We start from the raw sequence: 17,784 nt of genomic DNA on the forward strand, positions 1-17,784 counted from the left end.
GTAATTAGTTAAACGATAAACGGTTAGCAGGTTTGGCTTTGTAATAGTTAGACTTTGGGCTAAACCAAACCCACATTGGGTCAAGGGGGGACGAATTGGGCTTTGCCCATGTAGGAAGCCCTAGCCTAAAGTTGCAACCTTGTGTTATATAAACAAGGCTTTGCATTAGGCTTTAGGTTAATCAGCCAAAACGTTTTAGAGAGGATTTTTGTGAGATTATTGAGGCTTGGACGAATTTAGGGTTTTGATTGATTGTAATACTTGTGTTTGATAATCAATAAAAACCCGGTTGATAGTAATTTCTGTTTTCTACTCGTTTCTGTGCTATTCTAGTCCAGAGGATTCCGCACTCTAGATTGGATTGACGATTCTGTGATGATCCGTACGAACCAGGGGACCTACAATTGGTATCAGAGCTTTAAGCTCTTGTAGAAGCTCGGTTCAGAATTGTGTCTGCAGATTTGGGTGGAAATTTTCAAAAATTTTAAACCTGAAAATTAGGGTTTTCGAATTTCTTAAGTTTTGATATATTTCTGCGAATTTGTGGCTGTTTTGATCTTACTGTGTTTTTAGTTTTGCTGATTTGCAGGTTTTCGGGACAGTTTTTGTTTGATTTCTTGAAGAATTTTGGCTGGAAAAGATTTGAAGATTCGAAGACTGTTCTTTGTGTTCTTCATGTTTTTTTAAAATATTACTGATATTTTGCTTCTTGATTCTGCAGGAAACTGTTAAAAGGATCTGGAAAATCTTCAAAATTTTGAACTGATTAAGTTTCCAAATTTACTGGAGTATTTAATAATTTCGCAGTCTGGACCTGCGAAATTAACTGACCGGCGTAGTTAACCGTTTTAATTGTCCTCAGCGACATTATTACGGTGATCAGCGAAATTAACAGTCGTCGTGCCAGGGAAATTAACCTGCAAGCGAAATTATCTGGAGGAATTAACCAGCGAAATTATATAACCTCCCTGATCAGCGAAATTAACAGCGAATTTAAGTGATTAACTAGCGAAATTAGTAGAGTATTTAAAACGGTGGAATATTTTCTGGCAAACGTAAGAAAAAATTCACATTTTCATGAATAGAAAGTGATCCGTAGCTCACCTGACTAAACCGTTTGCATCGTTGAATTCCTTGGATTTTTAGGACAAAAAAAGACTCTGGAAAATCCTAAATTTGGTTTTCAACATTATATATCATTGGAATGTTAGGGGTTTGAACCATCCCCTTAAACAAAAAGAGGTTCAGAAGTTTGTAAAGGGTAATAACTTACAAGTGATTGCTATTCTGGAGTCGCATGTACAGGTGGAGAATCTTGATGGGGTGTGTAAGAAGGTATTTCGGAATTGGGAATGGACATCAAATGGTAGATTGTGTAACAAAGGTACGCGAATTATTCTAGGATGGAATGTGGATAATGTTGACGTATTGGTGGTGCACGCTACGAACCAAGTCATTCATGTTCAAGTCCATTTTAAAAGTGATAAAACTATGATAAATGTGTCGTTTGTTTACGCTAGTAACAGTGATCAGGAGAGGAAACAGCTTTGGGATTCGTTGAGAATGCACAAGAGAGTAGTTCAGTCTAGTCCGTGGATCATCATGGGGGACTTTAACGTGGCCCTTAATCTGGATGACAAGTGCATGGGATCGTCGGATGTAAATGCAGCGATGAGAGAGTTCAATGAATGTGTGAATTACGTTGAGGTGTTTGACGTTAGAGCTCATGGGATGCATTACACGTGGAATCAACGGCCAAAAAAAGGTATTGGAATTCGAAAGAAGTTGGACCGAATCATGGCAAATGTGAGTTTTGTTGATAAGTTTGTGGATGCATATGCCATGTTCCTTCCGAATGGTATTTCGGATCATTGTCCAGGGTTGTTGAAAATTCAAATGGCCAAACAGAATAAGCCAAAGCCGTTTAAGTTTACTAATCTCTTGACGCATAAAAGCGAATTTTTGGATGTGGTAGCCAGTGGCTGGAATATGGAGGTTCTTGGGGTTCCAATGTTTCGTGTTGTAAAGAAATTAAAAGGGCTCAAACATCCGTTACGAGTTTTACTGAGGAAACAAGGTAATTTGCACAAAAAGGTAGCTGATTTAAAGTCACAATTGGACAATTTGCAGGGTAGGTTGGATGCGGATCCATTCAATATGGATCTTAAAGAAGCTGAATCAGTGTGTGCAAAGAAATACAAGGAGGCTACGATAGATGAGGAGAGATTTTTGAAACAAAAAGCTAAGCAAAAGTGGCTTGAAGCTGGGGACTCTAATACCGCTTTTTTCCATAACGTAGTGAAATGTCGCAACCATATCAATAAAATTAACTTCATAAAAGATACGGCTGGAAATACTTATGATGGGGAAGAGGTTTCTATGGCATTGGTTAATCATTTCCGAGATTTTTTGGGCGCTGATGGGGGTATGGCTACCCGAGTTAATCAGGATTGCTTCTCGGTCACTTTGAATCCTATCGTGGCAGAATCCATGTGTAGACCAATTGTTCCAGAAGAAGTGAAAGCTGCTATTTTTTCTATCAACGAGAACAAGGCTCCGGGCCCCGATGGATTTACGTCGGAATTCTTTAGAAAATCTTGGTCGATTGTTGGAGGTGATGTAACGGCTGCTATCATTGATTTCTTTCAATCCGGTAGGTTGCTTCAGGAGATCAATCACACGTTTTTAGCTCTAATTCCAAAAGTCTCTACTCCCGGAACAGTTACTGACTATAGACCTATTTCGTGCTGCAATGTGATTTATAAAGGAATTAGCAAGATTATTACGAATAGGATTCTTGAAGGCTTAAAGGATCTTATAAGTGAAAATCAGTCAGCTTTTGTTCCAGGTAGGAGGATTTCAGACAATATAATGTTGACCCAAGAGCTTATGTATAATTATCATCAGCAAAGGGGTCCCCCGAGATGTGCCATGAAAGTTGATATTCAGAAAGCGTATGACACTGTGGATTGGAGATTTTTACGAGATGTTTTGCATGGGTTTGGTTTTCGGCCAAGGTTTATATCGTGGATTATGGAGTGTATTACGTCAACGTCTTTCTCCGTGAGTGTAAACGGTAATATTTATGGATACTTCAAAGGCAAACGAGGCTTACGACAAGGAGATCCTATGTCTCCGTACCTGTTTACAATGGTCATGGAAGTCCTAACGATGATATTAAACAAAAATGCTCAGCTTGACCCGTCGTTTCGGTTCCACAACAAATGTGAGAAACAAATGATAATTAATGTGTGTTTTGCAGATGATCTCATTTTATTTGCTAGAGGGGATGTCGGCTCGGTAAAGCTTATTATGCGTTCCTTGAAGCAGTTTGAAGAATGCTCGGGTCTTGTGCCTAGTAATGCGAAAAGTACTATATTTTTTTGCAATGTGCCAGATTCGACCAAGACTAGAATAGCTGAAGTGGTTCCGTTTGAGGAGGGGAAACTTCCTATTAAATACTTGGGTGTGCCTTTGATTGCTTCACGTTTGTTGCGTAAGGATTGCAAAGTGTTAGTGGAGCGTGTGGAGAAACAAATCAATGACTGGAAGAACCGTTTTCTTTCGTTTGCTGGTAAGCTTCAACTGGTGGTTGCTGTGCTTTCTTCGATACATGTATATTGGGCGTCGGTCTTTATTCTGCCAGTCAGTATTATAAAACAGTTGGAGAACAAAATGAAAGAGTTTTTATGGGGTAATGGGTCGGGTTCGAAGGGTAGAGCTAAAGTGGCATGGAAGGAGGTGTGTCTTCCAAAGATGGAAGGTGGGTTGGGCATAAGGCGGATATCGGATGTCAATAAATCTCTGATGGCGTATCATATTTACAGCATTCTTTCGGGTAGGAAGTCGTTGTGGACTACCTGGATAGAGTTGTATAGGCTGCGCGGCCGGAGTATATGGGACATTCCGGTTCAAGTTAATTCTCCTTGGGGCTGGAAACGTCTTATGAAATGCAAAGATAGTTTTCGTGAGCATTTATGGACGAAAATTGTTAATGGTCTTAGCACATCGCTTTGGTTTGATAAATGGACGTCCGAGTGCCCGTTGCAATATATAGTGACTCCTCGTCAGATGGCTCGCTATGGCTTTAATATCAAATCTAAAGTGGCTGAGGCGATTAGTGACGGCCAATGGTTTGGCCGGAAGCTTGGAGAAGCGTGTACCCGATCCTATTTCAGCTCCAACCTCTCAACTTGGCGGATACAAAGGATAGAGTTTTATGGATGAATTCGGATAACAAGCTGGTTCCGTTCTCATCTAGGGAGGTTTGGGATTCTATTCGATGGCGTGATCAGCAAACATCATGGGCGAAGGTTGTTTGGTCCGCTTTCAATATTCCAAAACATCCGTTCCTTTGCTGGCTTATTTACAAGAAGAAGCTATGGACACAAGACCGGATTCTACGTTGGAACCATACGGTCACAGGTTCGATGAATCTCATGTGTTGTGTATTATGTTATTCAGGGTTAGAGAACCATGAGCATCTTTTCTTTGAATGCCCTTACTCGAAGCTGGTATGGAATAAAGTGAGGAAAAAAATCCGAATGTGTACGGTTCGAGAAACATGGGATGACATCACTTCGAAACTTGTAGCTACGGCAAACTCGAGATCGGTTTATGCTGTGGCTAGTAGATTAGTGGTGGCAGCTTCAGCCTATGCTATATGGAGGGAAAGAAACTCGAAACTCTTCAAAAACAAGCTGAGACCCCCGGAGCAACTTGCTGATGATATTATCGACACTGTCAGATTAAAATTAACTTCTTTCAAGTACAAGCGGAATGTGAATGTCAAGCGGTTCTTGGAAGAATGGATGATGGATAAGGAAGACTTCTTGGATGAAGAGTGAAGACCATTTTTTGATATGTCATTTGATGTAATTGGTTGTTTTTTGGTTTTGTGTTTCACTCTTTAGTGGTATGCCACTAAGAGAACTAGGGAGTATTTTCAGCTTCCTACTTGTTTTTATTTATTTTTATAAAATCACCGGGGTAACCCTTTACCCAAAAAAAAAAATGTCGAACATGACAAATTTGAATGAACTTTTGAGGATGGAGCATGATGTTGGTACCACAAACAAACCGCCTAAGATGATGAAAGTGGAGAACTATCTAACATGGAAAGAGAGGTTTCCGTCTTGCATTGAATATCAGGACACACGGATGTGGATCTGTATTCAAGATGGTTATGCGAACCCAACTCATGATTTTGAAGGCAGATGTAGGATCGGTTTTGACTCCCGAACGATTGCGAACGACACGTGTGACATGCGAAATTTGTACACGTGCGTGGACCGAACACAAGAACGTCTATAATCTGATTCTATAGAATATGTAACACAATACAAGCACCTCGAATCACCTTTTGCACTTTCTCTCTCTACTTTCTCTCTCTAGGCTCCAAGCTCCTCAAATGTGCAAAATGGCAAAAGTTCTAAATCTAAGTCATAAGCCTCCTATTTATAGGCCAAGGCTTTTAAGGAAGTTCTCATTAATTACAATAGTGCCACCTTGCCTTTTCCCTACATATTAGATTATAAAATCAACTTTTCTTCTAATATTCTGCTATGAACTAAATTGACGGAGGCGATAGACATTCCTACACTCACAGACTCCCCCTTGGATATTGCCGCACTTAATCTCGTAGCATCTTGTCTTTTCTCTCTCCCTGAGTCTTCTTGAAGGTTTAACGTCTTCAGAAACCACAGACTCCCTCTTGCTCGAACAGATTCCCCGTGGATCTGTCTTCAGTTTTAGCTCCCCCTTGCGGTAGCCTCTTTCTTTAGGCTCCCCCTTTCGTTAAGCTTCCGTGCTTTTGGGATCGACACCTGGCTTTCTGGTTACAAGCTCCCCCTTGCGTCGAGCTCGTCTTCAGACTCCCCCTTAGACTCGGCTATCGGTATTGTAATCTGGTACAACATCTACAAATCTCAAACATTTATAAGTGAAAGCATTTTTGAACATCCAGGATTGATGACATGGCTCTTAAAAAATTTTTGAATCAATAACCTGGCTTTATTGCACAAATATAAAAATATGAATATTTCCAGGATTACTTGACTTCACTCCCCCTATCAAAACACTTTATATATTTGGCAGTTTAAGCAACCAAGACCGTAACCTGGCTCTTTACAACAGATTTTATCAATTTAAACATCCAAAACCTTCACGATTTATCATCCAAGTCCAAATTAATGACCTTGGAGATATCACAAACTGTTTTTGATTTTTGATTAAAAACTTCAAGTTTCAAATTAATGAACTTGTTTTATTTTCACAAACACGATCAACATACTTAGATTTTGAAACTCAGCTTTCAGACATTGGTTGTCGAAAATAAAGCAGAAATCAAAATCTTTTTGTATTTTTCTGAAACATAAAGCAATAAAGAAATATTTACAAACATATTTACAGAAAATATTTTTGTTTTAGTTCGTGTCAGAGATCATATCAGTTTATGACAAATCACTAGCACCGTTGAGCTTTAAACACTTTAAGTTCTAAAGGATTCACTTAGATTGTCAGTATACTGATCCACTATAATTTTCACACAAAGTTCAACTGATACGAGATTAGTGTTTTAAGGACTTAAACTTATTCGTGTGTCCCACCTCAGAATATACTCCCGTATCAAAATTCCGTAGATTCAGTCTTACAGGTGAGTATACCAATTTGATATCTGTACTCTAGGTTAGTGCGAGACCTTGAGAGCTCAGGTATGAACGTCCGTTCAGTCAAAGAGATGATGGCTCGACTTTAGGTGTGTTCCCTTTAGAGAATCTTTTCTTCAACTGCAATTGATTCGTATCTTTCGATATTTTATCAATTTTTATGCAGAGGGTAAGCTTTAAAAGCGCGTAAAGTATTATACGAGGTCTAGGCCATTGCTTCCGCAATATCAGAAGACCAAGTATAATACCCCAGATATCAAACAGTATAAAGACCTAGTATCTTAGAATCAGGCAATCTCTCAAACAAGATTTCGGGGGTTACCCATATATCCGAGAGATGTTCCCCACGAGATAAGTAAGTATTGATATTTAGGTTTATATCTCGAAAACAATCTACTAAGCGTGTAAAAACCTACTGGTACATCATCAGTGAGATCGTTTATCACATTTAACTTTCCATTTTTTTAGCGTACTGTGATTGTCTACTGATGTACTATCATTTCCTCTTTTTACACAACACTCTTTTTGATTTTATCATGTTTTTGGCTTTTTCAAATTTTCTAATGTTTTTGGATTTTCTGACAACGCTATACTCCCCCTAAAATTCAAAACATTTATAGAAAATTTGATAACCGATGTAGATAGCTTTGTCTCGCCATCCATTTTCTGCTTCACATGCTCTGTTTTGCAGAAAATATACCCCCATGATTTACAACACATTGATATTTTACAGTTTGAAAACCGTTTTTCAATCTTGTGAAATTAATCATGTTTGATCCGCCGTGAGGGTTTTGTCATATTCACTCAACATACTTTTGAAATTTTTGATTTTTTGAAAAAAATTAAAAACAAACATATTTTTGATTTTTCAATTTTTTAACAAAATGAAAACATATTTTTGGTTTTTAAATTTTTCAATTTTTAGGGTTTTGTAATAAGGTTTATTTATGTACAGAAATGAACAAACTCCCTGTTTCAGATGTAGGGATCAGCAGCCTCCTCCTTTTGTGCCAGGCTGCTTCCACCGTTGATTAGACATCCAGTTTTCTTCGGGAGCACCTACACATTCACAATTATTCAATTACTTGAACAATTTATCCCATGTGACAACTGGCACTTTTCCATGTATTCCGTACAATAATGAACAGTAAATTGTACTTTGATGACTGTGCATGATTGAATTAACAAGACGAATGATTTTCTGATTACTGTCATATACATACAAAGGCATTTCATGTTGCAAGATTGTTTATCATTATTACATGCAACACAGTATGGTTCAATTAGTGCACAGAACAAAGCTAGCACAGTTATCAGACAAACTAGAAGTACTGACGGGAGTTCAGTACTCAGACAGACATGATGTGAAGACACAGAATGAGCCCCAGAATCAAGAATTACACTAGAATACTGTGTAGGAAAGTAGGCATCATAGGAATGCCTTCCGAGTGATGATTTAAGTGCCCAAAAGTGCCCGAAACACACTAAACTGCAGAATTCTGCAGAAAACAACAAAATTCAGCAATTTTCAGCATTTTAACATCAAAATATAATGCAGAATTATGGTTTAGTGGTCCAGAATACCTTCCTAAGTGTCGGGAATCAAAGCTGTCATAAACGCCTACATAAAGCACACTAAACTGCGCAATTTAGCACCTTAACGAACCGGTAAACAACCGGACACTACCCGAAACACCAAAATTTAACTAGAAGCATTGTTTCAATGTTACATAACTAGTTATGATCACTAAACATCATATTACTACTTAAAGCACTTAAACATAATTAACACCTAAATTAACACTTAAAGAGTAACTAGCTCATGCAACTAAGTGTTGAAACCAAACAAGATACCCCCCCCCATAACCGGTTACAAGTGGGTCCCACCACCATATTAATTTCTTGAATATTTTATTTAGATATGATACAAGGATATTGGACATAAGGACTTTTGTGTATTAAAATCTTGGAAGGCATAAGCATATAACCCATGAGTCTTCATCTCATTTCTCCATAACTCAAAAATCAAACACAACCTCCTCCATAACCCCATAACTCATGGCCACCACTACCCACACATATACATCCTTTTCTAGCCCATTTCCAAGTAATCTAAGCATCCTACAAGGTGATTCAAGCATAGTTAGGAAGGGTGGAAGCAAGGAGATTGGAAGGACCTTCTTGGAAAGCTATTAACCACCACATTTCTTCATCATCTTCATACTTGTTCTTCCCTAGCCATAGTGCTAGTAGTAAGCTCCTTTAACCTTGTTTTTACTTCTAATTTTAGTGGCTAAAGTATCATGTAATTTGTTAATCTAAAGAATCTCAAAGAAACATAAGCATGAACATAAACATAAAGCTTAAAAACATGAAGATCAAAGTTGTTTTAGTGTATGTATGAAACTTGTTTGTTGATTTCTTGTGTTTATGATGTAGATCATCATACGAGACTTGCTAGATGATGATTAAACACATTATCTAGCAAGTATAAGGATGAATCTTGAGAAAATCATAATGACCATCCTTTATGTAAATCATGAACTTGAAGATGAAGTTGTTATAGTGTATGATGAATATTTCTACAAGTTATATATCTTGAGAATAAAAGATTTCAAAGATAATATTTTCAAGAAACCAAAGTTTATTACAAGATTTAACATGATCATGGTTTTTAAAGAAAGTAAACATGTTTTTAGGGTTCAATCAAAGCTAGAAAAATGTTCGTAACAAGAAAAATACAAGAAGATTTATTTTTGAAAAATCATCATACAAGTTGTGAAGAACCAAAATTCACAAGAATGAGTTTCATAAACTAAAAATCATGTTTTTAGAGATAACTAAGCTTGCTAAACAACATGTGAAAATACTACAAATTTTTACAAACTTCAAAGTTCATGTCATAGTGTAAAATGCATATTTTTGGCTCTTGGTAAGTTATGTGTAAATCGTTGATGATTGGTGATGAATTTCTAAAAGAAAATGATATGCTTTTAAGCATGGAAACCTCCATTTTTAAGGGGAAACTATGACAAAGTTTTTGTAGAAATTAAATACTTAGAAAAATATTTTTAAACAAGTGTTTACAAGTAAATTTTAATCATGGTTTTCATATAAAAAATTGCCATAATTTTTATTACAAAAATTATAAATATTGGAGGTTGATTTTTGATAATAAAAATGACTAAGTATATAATTAGGAGAGTATATATATAGATGCCACAAATTGTGTGTTATTTGTAAATTGATTGTATTAGTTATATTATTTTAGGAACCTGAAAATAATATAACACACCAAAATACCAACCCCCTATACGTGGTAGAAATGCACAACCCCCATCCCTTGGGAAGTATACCCGTTTTTGTAAAACTAAAGACCTAAGAAGACCAATGTAGAAGGAAAATAACTACTACTTTCATATTATGGAACTTGTACGACCGAGGTGATGTAACCTCGAGTTCATTTTGTTTTTCTCTATTAAAAACAATATGTCAAGTTGTCGAACATATATGAAAGCTCAGTGGTTGTTTTCTTACTTATACATTGTTGATTATATATGCATGTGATGTTAGGTGATTACATGTTTGCTTGTGGTGATATATACCTCATAGAAAATTATTGGTGAATGTTGTCTAACCTACCCAATACCTTTTGCCAGAAGAAAATGCCGCCCAGACATGACACAGACACTAACACGCTGCCAAGGACTTAAGCCAAATTGCAAGAACGCATCTCAAAAGCTATTGCCTAGAACGAGGCCATCCGCTCAGAGCATAGCGGTGGTACCTCTGGAAATAACCCCCTAACCGGCTGTACTTACAAGCAATTCTTGGATTGCAAGCCCCTCAACTTCGATGGCACTGGAGGTGCTGTCGCGTTTGTTCGCTCTGTATATAAAACCGTCTCAGTGCTGAGGATGAGCAAGTGTGCTCCTGAACAGAGGGTTACATATATTTATGGATTATTTCTTGACGAAGCGCTTTCATGGTGGAACCTCCAAGTTCAAACATTGGGCGAGACTGCTGCATACGCGGTGACATGGGATGAGCTTAAGGAGCTAATGCGCAAGAAGTACTGCTCACGAGCTGAAATCCAGAAGCTGGAGATAGAGTTCTGGAACCTAAGGATGGATGGTCCGAAATTAGCAGAGTATATTAAGCGTTTCCATGATTTATCAAGGGTAGTTCCCTGTCTTGTCGAGCCGGAATTCAAGAGAATCGAGCGGTTTATTTGGGGACTTGCGCCTCAAATCCTAAGCATGGTTACTGCCGCAAAGCCTCCAACCATCGCAGAGGTTATGAATTTGAGCGTTACACTTACTGAAGAAGCTCTCCGTATGGGAAAGTTTTCGAAATTTGAGGCACACAAGAAAGAGACTCATGTGGAGTTTTCGGGTGACAACAAAAGAAAGTTTTCAAACTTGTAGAAAGGCACTCAAGTAAGTCATGACAACTCAAATGCAAACAAAAGAAGGGAAGCGAACCCGCCTCGCGGCGTGAAAGATTATGGAGCCACCAATAAGGCCAGTGGTAAGGTTTATTTGGGAACTAAGCCGAGATGTGACGAATGCAAGTTTCACCATGAAGGTCGATGTCCGAGACCTTAGTGCGACAAATGTGGAAAAGAAGGACACAACAAGGATGCCTGTTGGACAAGATATCCCAACCAAGGAGGAAATGGTAACTACAACCAGGGCGGAGATGATAATGGAAGAGTTCCAGGTTGCTTCAACTGTGGTGACGAGGGGAACTTTAGGAAAGATTGCCCCAGGAAGAACCAAGCGAGGAAGAGTCTTCATGATCGGAGCTCGTGAAGCACGCCAGGATCCCAATGTGGTTACGGGTACGTTCCCTATTAACCAACACTATGCATCCGTTTTGATTGATACTGGCGCCGACTTTAGCCTTGTATCTATAGAATTTAAGAATATACCTGGCCTAGTTTTAAGTAAGCTAGACGTCCCATATTCTATAGAATTGGCAAATGGAAAGTTAGCTGAAGCATATGAGGTGATTAAGGGTTTTAACTTTGGAACTTGGGGAGTGGGAACTTTCTATTGAACTCCTACCAGTTGATTTGGGAGGTTATGACGTTGTAGTCGGCATGGATTGGCTATCCAAGAGTAGAGCTGAGGCTGTTTGTCATGAGGAAATCATTCGCATCCCTCTTGCGAATGATGAAACATTTATAGTACACGGCCTTCATGCAGTTGATGCAAGGACGCTGGGCCTAATAAGGCGGAGGATGGCGACATCCCACATTGGTCATAAAGGCACAGGAGTGCCTCCGAAAAAGGCCGCATAGTCTTCCTTGCTCATGTGGTCGATAAGGAGACCAAGGAGCCAAAGCTGGAAAACATTCCCGTTGGGAAGGAACTTCCAGAAGTCTCTCTCGAGGACTTGCTAGGATTACCCCCACAGAGACAAGTCGAATTCCATATCGACTTGGCTCCAGGTGTCGCTCCTGTAGCCAAGGCACCATATCGACTTGCGCCGTCCAAAATATAAGAGTTATCCATTCACAAGGCCAAGCTTCTCGCCTTGGGGAGCTCCAGTGTGATTTGTCAAGTAAAAGGATGGATAGTTTTCCGTTTGTGTAACGACTACAGAGAGTGAATAAGTTAACCATCAAGAATCGGTATCCTTTGCCGAGGATTGATGACTTGTTCGACCAATTACAAGGCTCTAGTTACTACTCGAAGATCGACTTGAGGTCAGGGTATCCTCAACTGCGAATACAAGAAGAAAGTATCCCTAAAATGGCCTTTAGGACTCGCTATGGACATTACGAGTTCCTTGTCATGTCATTAGGCTTAACAAACGCACCGGCAGTATTCATGGATAACATGAATCGGGTGTGTAAGCCATATCTGGATAAGTTGGTGATTATATTCATTGATGACATTCTTGTTTACTCGCGAACCCAGGAGGATCATGAGCGACACCTTCAAGCTACCCTAGAACTCTTGAAGAAAGAACAACTGTATGCGAAACTGTCGAAATGCGAACTTTGGATTCGCGAGGCGAAATTCTTAGGTCACACGGTGCATAAGGATGGAATTCATGTCGACCCTACCAAGACCAAGGAATCAAGAACTGAGAAGTCCCAAAGACACCAACAGATATACTACAATTTCTGGGGTTAGCAGGCTATTACAGACGATTCATAAAGAACTTTTCAAAGATTGCTCAACCGCTAACAACCCTAACCTAGACGGTACCCATCTTGTCTTTACCTGACAGTACCGATGGATTTGCGGTTTATTGTGACGCTTCTCGACAAGGTCTTGGTTGCGTGTTGATGCAACAAGACAAAGTCATCGCGTACACGTTACGTCGATCGAAGGATCATGAGAAGAACTACACCATGCACAACCCTGGACTAGGTGTAGTGAATTGCACGTTGAAGATTTGGCGTCATTACTTGTATGGAAAACGTTGCACGATCTTTGTTGATCACAAGAGTTTGCAACACATCTTTGATCAGAAGGATTTGAATATGAGACAACGAAGATGGGTTGAACTGTTGAATGATTACGACTGTGAGATTAAGTATCACCTGGACAAGGCGAGCGTTGTAGCAGACGCCTTGAGCTGCAAGGAACGTTCAAAACCACTAAGGATGCGAGCCTTAGAAATGACCATACAGACAAATCTCGCTACTTGGATTCGTGAAGCTGAGCAAGAGGCGCTCAAATCGAAGAACCTATGAGCTGAAGCATTACATGGAATGGAAGCACAATCGTTGCCTAATGAAGATGGAACATTGTACTTCCTGGAGCGAATTTGGGTTCCATTCTTCGGCAATCTACGCGCACTTATTTTGAATAAAGCTCATAAGTCAAGATACTCTATCCATACTGGATCCGACAGGATGTACCAAGACTTTTATTGGCAGCCCAAGATGAAAGCCGATATTGCTACTTAGGAAGGTAATCGTCTTACTTGCGCCAAAGTTAAGGCAGAATACCAAAAACCATCAGGGCTGTTGCAACAACCTGAGATTCCCGTGAGGAAGTGGGAACAAATCTCAATGGACTTCATTACAAAGCCGCGAGAAGTCACGATATGATTTGGGTGATTATTGATCAACTCACGGAGTCTGCACATTTCTTACCGATCAATGAGAAAGACCGCACGAGGAAGTTAGCAGAAATATACCTCAGGGAGATTGTGGCACGTCACGAAGTGCCTGTACCTATCATATCCGACCGAGATGGTCGATTTGCATCGAGAATCTGGCAATCGTATCAGCAAGCATTTGGATCACAGTTGAACCTTGGCACAACCTTTCACCCTCAAACGGACGGCCAAAGTGAACGGACGGTACAAACCTTGGAAGACATGCTACGTGCTTGTGTGATGGACTTTGGTGAAAGTTGGGATACTCACTTGCTCTTAGTGGAGTGTTCCTACAATAATAGTTATCACACCAGCATTCAGGCCGCCTCGTTTGAAGCTTTCCATGGACGTAAGTGTCGGTCTCCGCTGTGTTGGGCAGAGACCGGGGATAAATAACTTATTGGTCCAGAGTTGGTTTAGGAAACTACAGACAAGATCGTTCAGATACGTGATCGTATCAAGTCAGCACGTGGTATACAGAAAAGCTACGCTGATAAGCGGCGGAAACCATTGGAATTTGAGGTTGGAGATATGGTTTTATTGAAAGTCATGCCCTGGAAAGGCGTGGTACGATTTGGAAAGCGTGGGAAGTTGAACCCACACTATATTAGACCTTTCAAGATCCTGGAAAGGATCGAAACCGTTGCTTACAAGCTAAAACTTCTAGAAGAACTTATCAGTGTCCCCGACATGTTTCACGTGTCTAACCTCAGGAAAAGTCCTACTCAAGAAGCAGTCGTCATTCCCGCAAATGAGATTGACATCAACGACAAACTCCAATTTACCAAAGAACCTGTTAAGCTTATGGACTGTAAGGTCCACAAAACACGGATAAGTCGTTTTAAACTTGTCAAAGTTCGTTGGAATTCACATCATGGCCCATTTACTTGGGAACATGAAGACCAAATCAAGTCTAAGTATCCACATTTATTTCACAACTCCCCTACAACCGATAACACAGCTTGAATTTCAGGACGAAATTCTTTTAACGGGGGGAGAATGTGACAACTGGCACTTTTCCATGTATTCCGTACAATAATGAACAGTAAAGTATACTTTGATGACAGTGCATGATTGAATTAACAAGACGAATGATTTTCTGAATACTTTCATATACATACAAAGGCATTTCATGTTGCAAGATTGTTTATCATTATTACATGCAACACAGTATGGTTCAATTAGTGCACAGAACAAAGCTAGCACAGTTATCAGACAAACTAGAAGTACTGACGGGAGTTCAGTACTCAGACAGACATGATGTTAAGACACAAAATGAGCCCCGAAATCAAGAATAACACTAGCATAGTGTGTAGGAAAGTAGGGGATCATAGGACTGCATTCCGAGTGATGATTTAAGTGCCCGAAACACACTAAAATTGCAGAATTCTACAGAAAACAACAAAATTCAGCAATTTTCAGCATTTTAACATCAAATTATAATGCAGAATTATGGTTTAATGGTCCAGAATACCTTCCTAAGTGTCGAGAATCAAAACTGTCATAAACGCCTACATAAAGCACACTAAACTGCGCAATTTTGCACCTTAACGAAGCAGTAACCAACCGAACAACCGGACACTACCCGAAACACCAAAATTTAACTAGAAGCATTGTTTCAATGTTATAAAGCTAGTTACAAGGATATTGGACATAAGGACTTTTGTGTATTAAAATGTTGGAAGGCATAAGCATATAACCCATGAGTCTAACCAGCTGGGGTAGCCCAGTTGGCCACCGACACCCACCTCTTACCAAGAGGTACCGGGTTCGAACCTTGGGGCGAACAAAGTACCCTCAAAGGGTCGGCTCGGCAAGGGTATTTACTGCCAGGCTCAGGCTTGTCGGGTGGCGGCCTGGGAGGGGTTATCCCCTCCGCGGTCAGGGGTACCGTGCACTACCCTTTTTTTTTATAACCCATGAGTCTTCATCTCATTTCTCCATAACTCAAAAATCAAACACAACCTCCTCCATGAACCCCATAACTCATGGCCACCACTACCCACACATATACATCCTTTTCTAGCCCATTTCCAAGTAATCTAAGCATCCTACAAGGTGATTCAAGCATAGTTAGGAAGGGTGGAAGCAAGGAGATTGGAAGGACCTTCTTGGAAAGCTATTAACCACCACATTTCTTCATCATCTTCATACTTGTTCTTCCCTAGCCATAGTGCTAGTAGTAAGCTCCTTTAACCTTGTTTTTACTTCTAATTTTAGTGGTTAAAGTATCATGTAATTTGTTAATCTAAAGAATCTCTTTTTTTGGGTAAAGGGTTACCCCGGTGATTCTATTAAAATGCAACCGCAAATAAGTACAAGTAGTGAGGATGAGTTCCACACTAGTTCATATACAGGACATGCCCCATATATGTAAAAACAAAACAAAATCCAAAGACCTATAACAACCCATAACCTAGTCTACTATACATCATGACACGACATCTAGTAGACAAATAATGCAAAACCACAAAACATAATCCTCAACCACCATCATCAAAGATAAAGAAGCCACAAAACAACAGCCCCTTCAGACGAAAAGCAGACAGCCTATCCATTAGAGAACTTGGTAGAAGAGGTGCTTGACCCTGCTTTCGAAGAAAAAGGATGAGTACCCGATGTCATAAATGCACTAGTTTCATTGTATACTTCTTCAACCTCCTCCTCATCCGATTCCTGCCTGTTATTCGACGGTTTCTTCTCCACTCGACCCACAGTGGTACCTCCCTGATTACTAGTATCATCCTTCAGAATGTCAAACGTTAGACGTTGAAACCTGATTCTGCATCGGACTCTTTGAGGACGATTTTGGTTTAGGGTTAACAACTGGCCTGTAAACTACCTTAGGCTTCTGATTTTTCATGTGGATGCCTTGGTTGTTCACTTTCTTCTTCTTGCCCCCTACAACCTGAAATTCATCATTATTCTTTTCAGCATCCCCACTAGAAGATACCTGAGTGTTCTTCGGGCACAAGCTGTCATCATGACCAAACACACAACAAGAGGAGCACCTTATAGGCTCCCAATCATATTCAATCTTGACTTCCACCTTTGAATACCCACTACCATCCATAGATGGGATAGCAACAGTAACACTCTTTTTAACTCAGTCCCCGCTTGCACTTCAATAAGCGCTCGAGCATAGCTGCTCCTACCCCAAGATTCAGCACACATTGAGGCAGTATACGTATCCAACATCTTAGGTGTCCCAATCATAGAAGCAACCAAGCTAAGCGCATCCTCAGTAAATGCCTCTAACGGCACATTATGCATCTTGACCCAAACTGGAACCACTTTAATGTCCTCTTTCTCCATCTTGATAGAGGGCGACCACTCCTTCAAAATTATGGGAACACTTCTGATTAGCCAAGGCCCATCCTCTAGCATTTGATTCATCCCTTCCTTAGACGAAAACTTAAAGAAAAATAACCCGTTTGCATTCATCATGAGCCGGGAAAGACCATATTTAGCCCAGTTGTTTTTAGCAAAGTAATCGACCACAGGAAATGCCAACCGTTTACCCAGAAAATATCCAAACAAAGTGTTAGCATACCTATCAGTAACTTGTTGAACCGATGACAAAGGAATAACAACATCAGCCCCATCAACTTTCTCGGCAGATTCCATCGCCCGAAAATTCACTTTAACCTTCTCCTTTGCATTCTTTACAATGTGAGCGAAGGAAACAGGATCTGCAGTCCCCGAAGTACGTGCTTTACCATGAACAGCCCTGTTGTCCGCCGAGAAAGATGCACCAAAAAAGTCTGAATTTGGCGAAAACTTGCTAGGGTAATCCCAAAAGTTATATGACTTTTCAACATCCCCCTTTTCCAAATGAACCGGAACTGTGACCTTGGTGAGGTCATCAATGATGTTTGAAGACTTAGGATCATTTTGTGAACTAATCGTTACACCCCGCTTTGGCTGCAAAGTGTACCCTTCTACATCAAGAAACCGTGCAGCAATTTCTTCAAACGATGCCCGCGGCTTCCCA

At 39.9% G+C, this 17,784-nt stretch overlaps 1 protein-coding gene across 1 annotated transcript; it reads left to right on the forward strand.

Annotated features, from left to right (window-relative positions):
* The first annotated feature begins 4,223 nt into the window (after positions 1-4,223).
* On the forward strand, positions 4,224-4,847 carry LOC110875950. Its single transcript, XM_022124141.1, has one exon. It carries the CDS (start codon positions 4,224-4,226, stop codon positions 4,845-4,847), a length of 624 nt encoding a protein of 207 aa, XP_021979833.1.
* The last annotated feature ends 12,937 nt before the right edge of the window (positions 4,848-17,784 follow it).

The sequence above is a fragment of the Helianthus annuus genome, chromosome 9, assembly GCF_002127325.2.
Source record: "Helianthus annuus cultivar XRQ/B chromosome 9, HanXRQr2.0-SUNRISE, whole genome shotgun sequence".
NCBI lineage: Eukaryota > Viridiplantae > Streptophyta > Magnoliopsida > Asterales > Asteraceae > Helianthus > Helianthus annuus.

Coding starts and splice junctions, on each gene's coding strand:
- LOC110875950 (XM_022124141.1), top strand. CDS start 4,224: ATGAATTCGGATAACAAGCTGGTTCCGTTCTCATCTAGGGAGGTTTGG.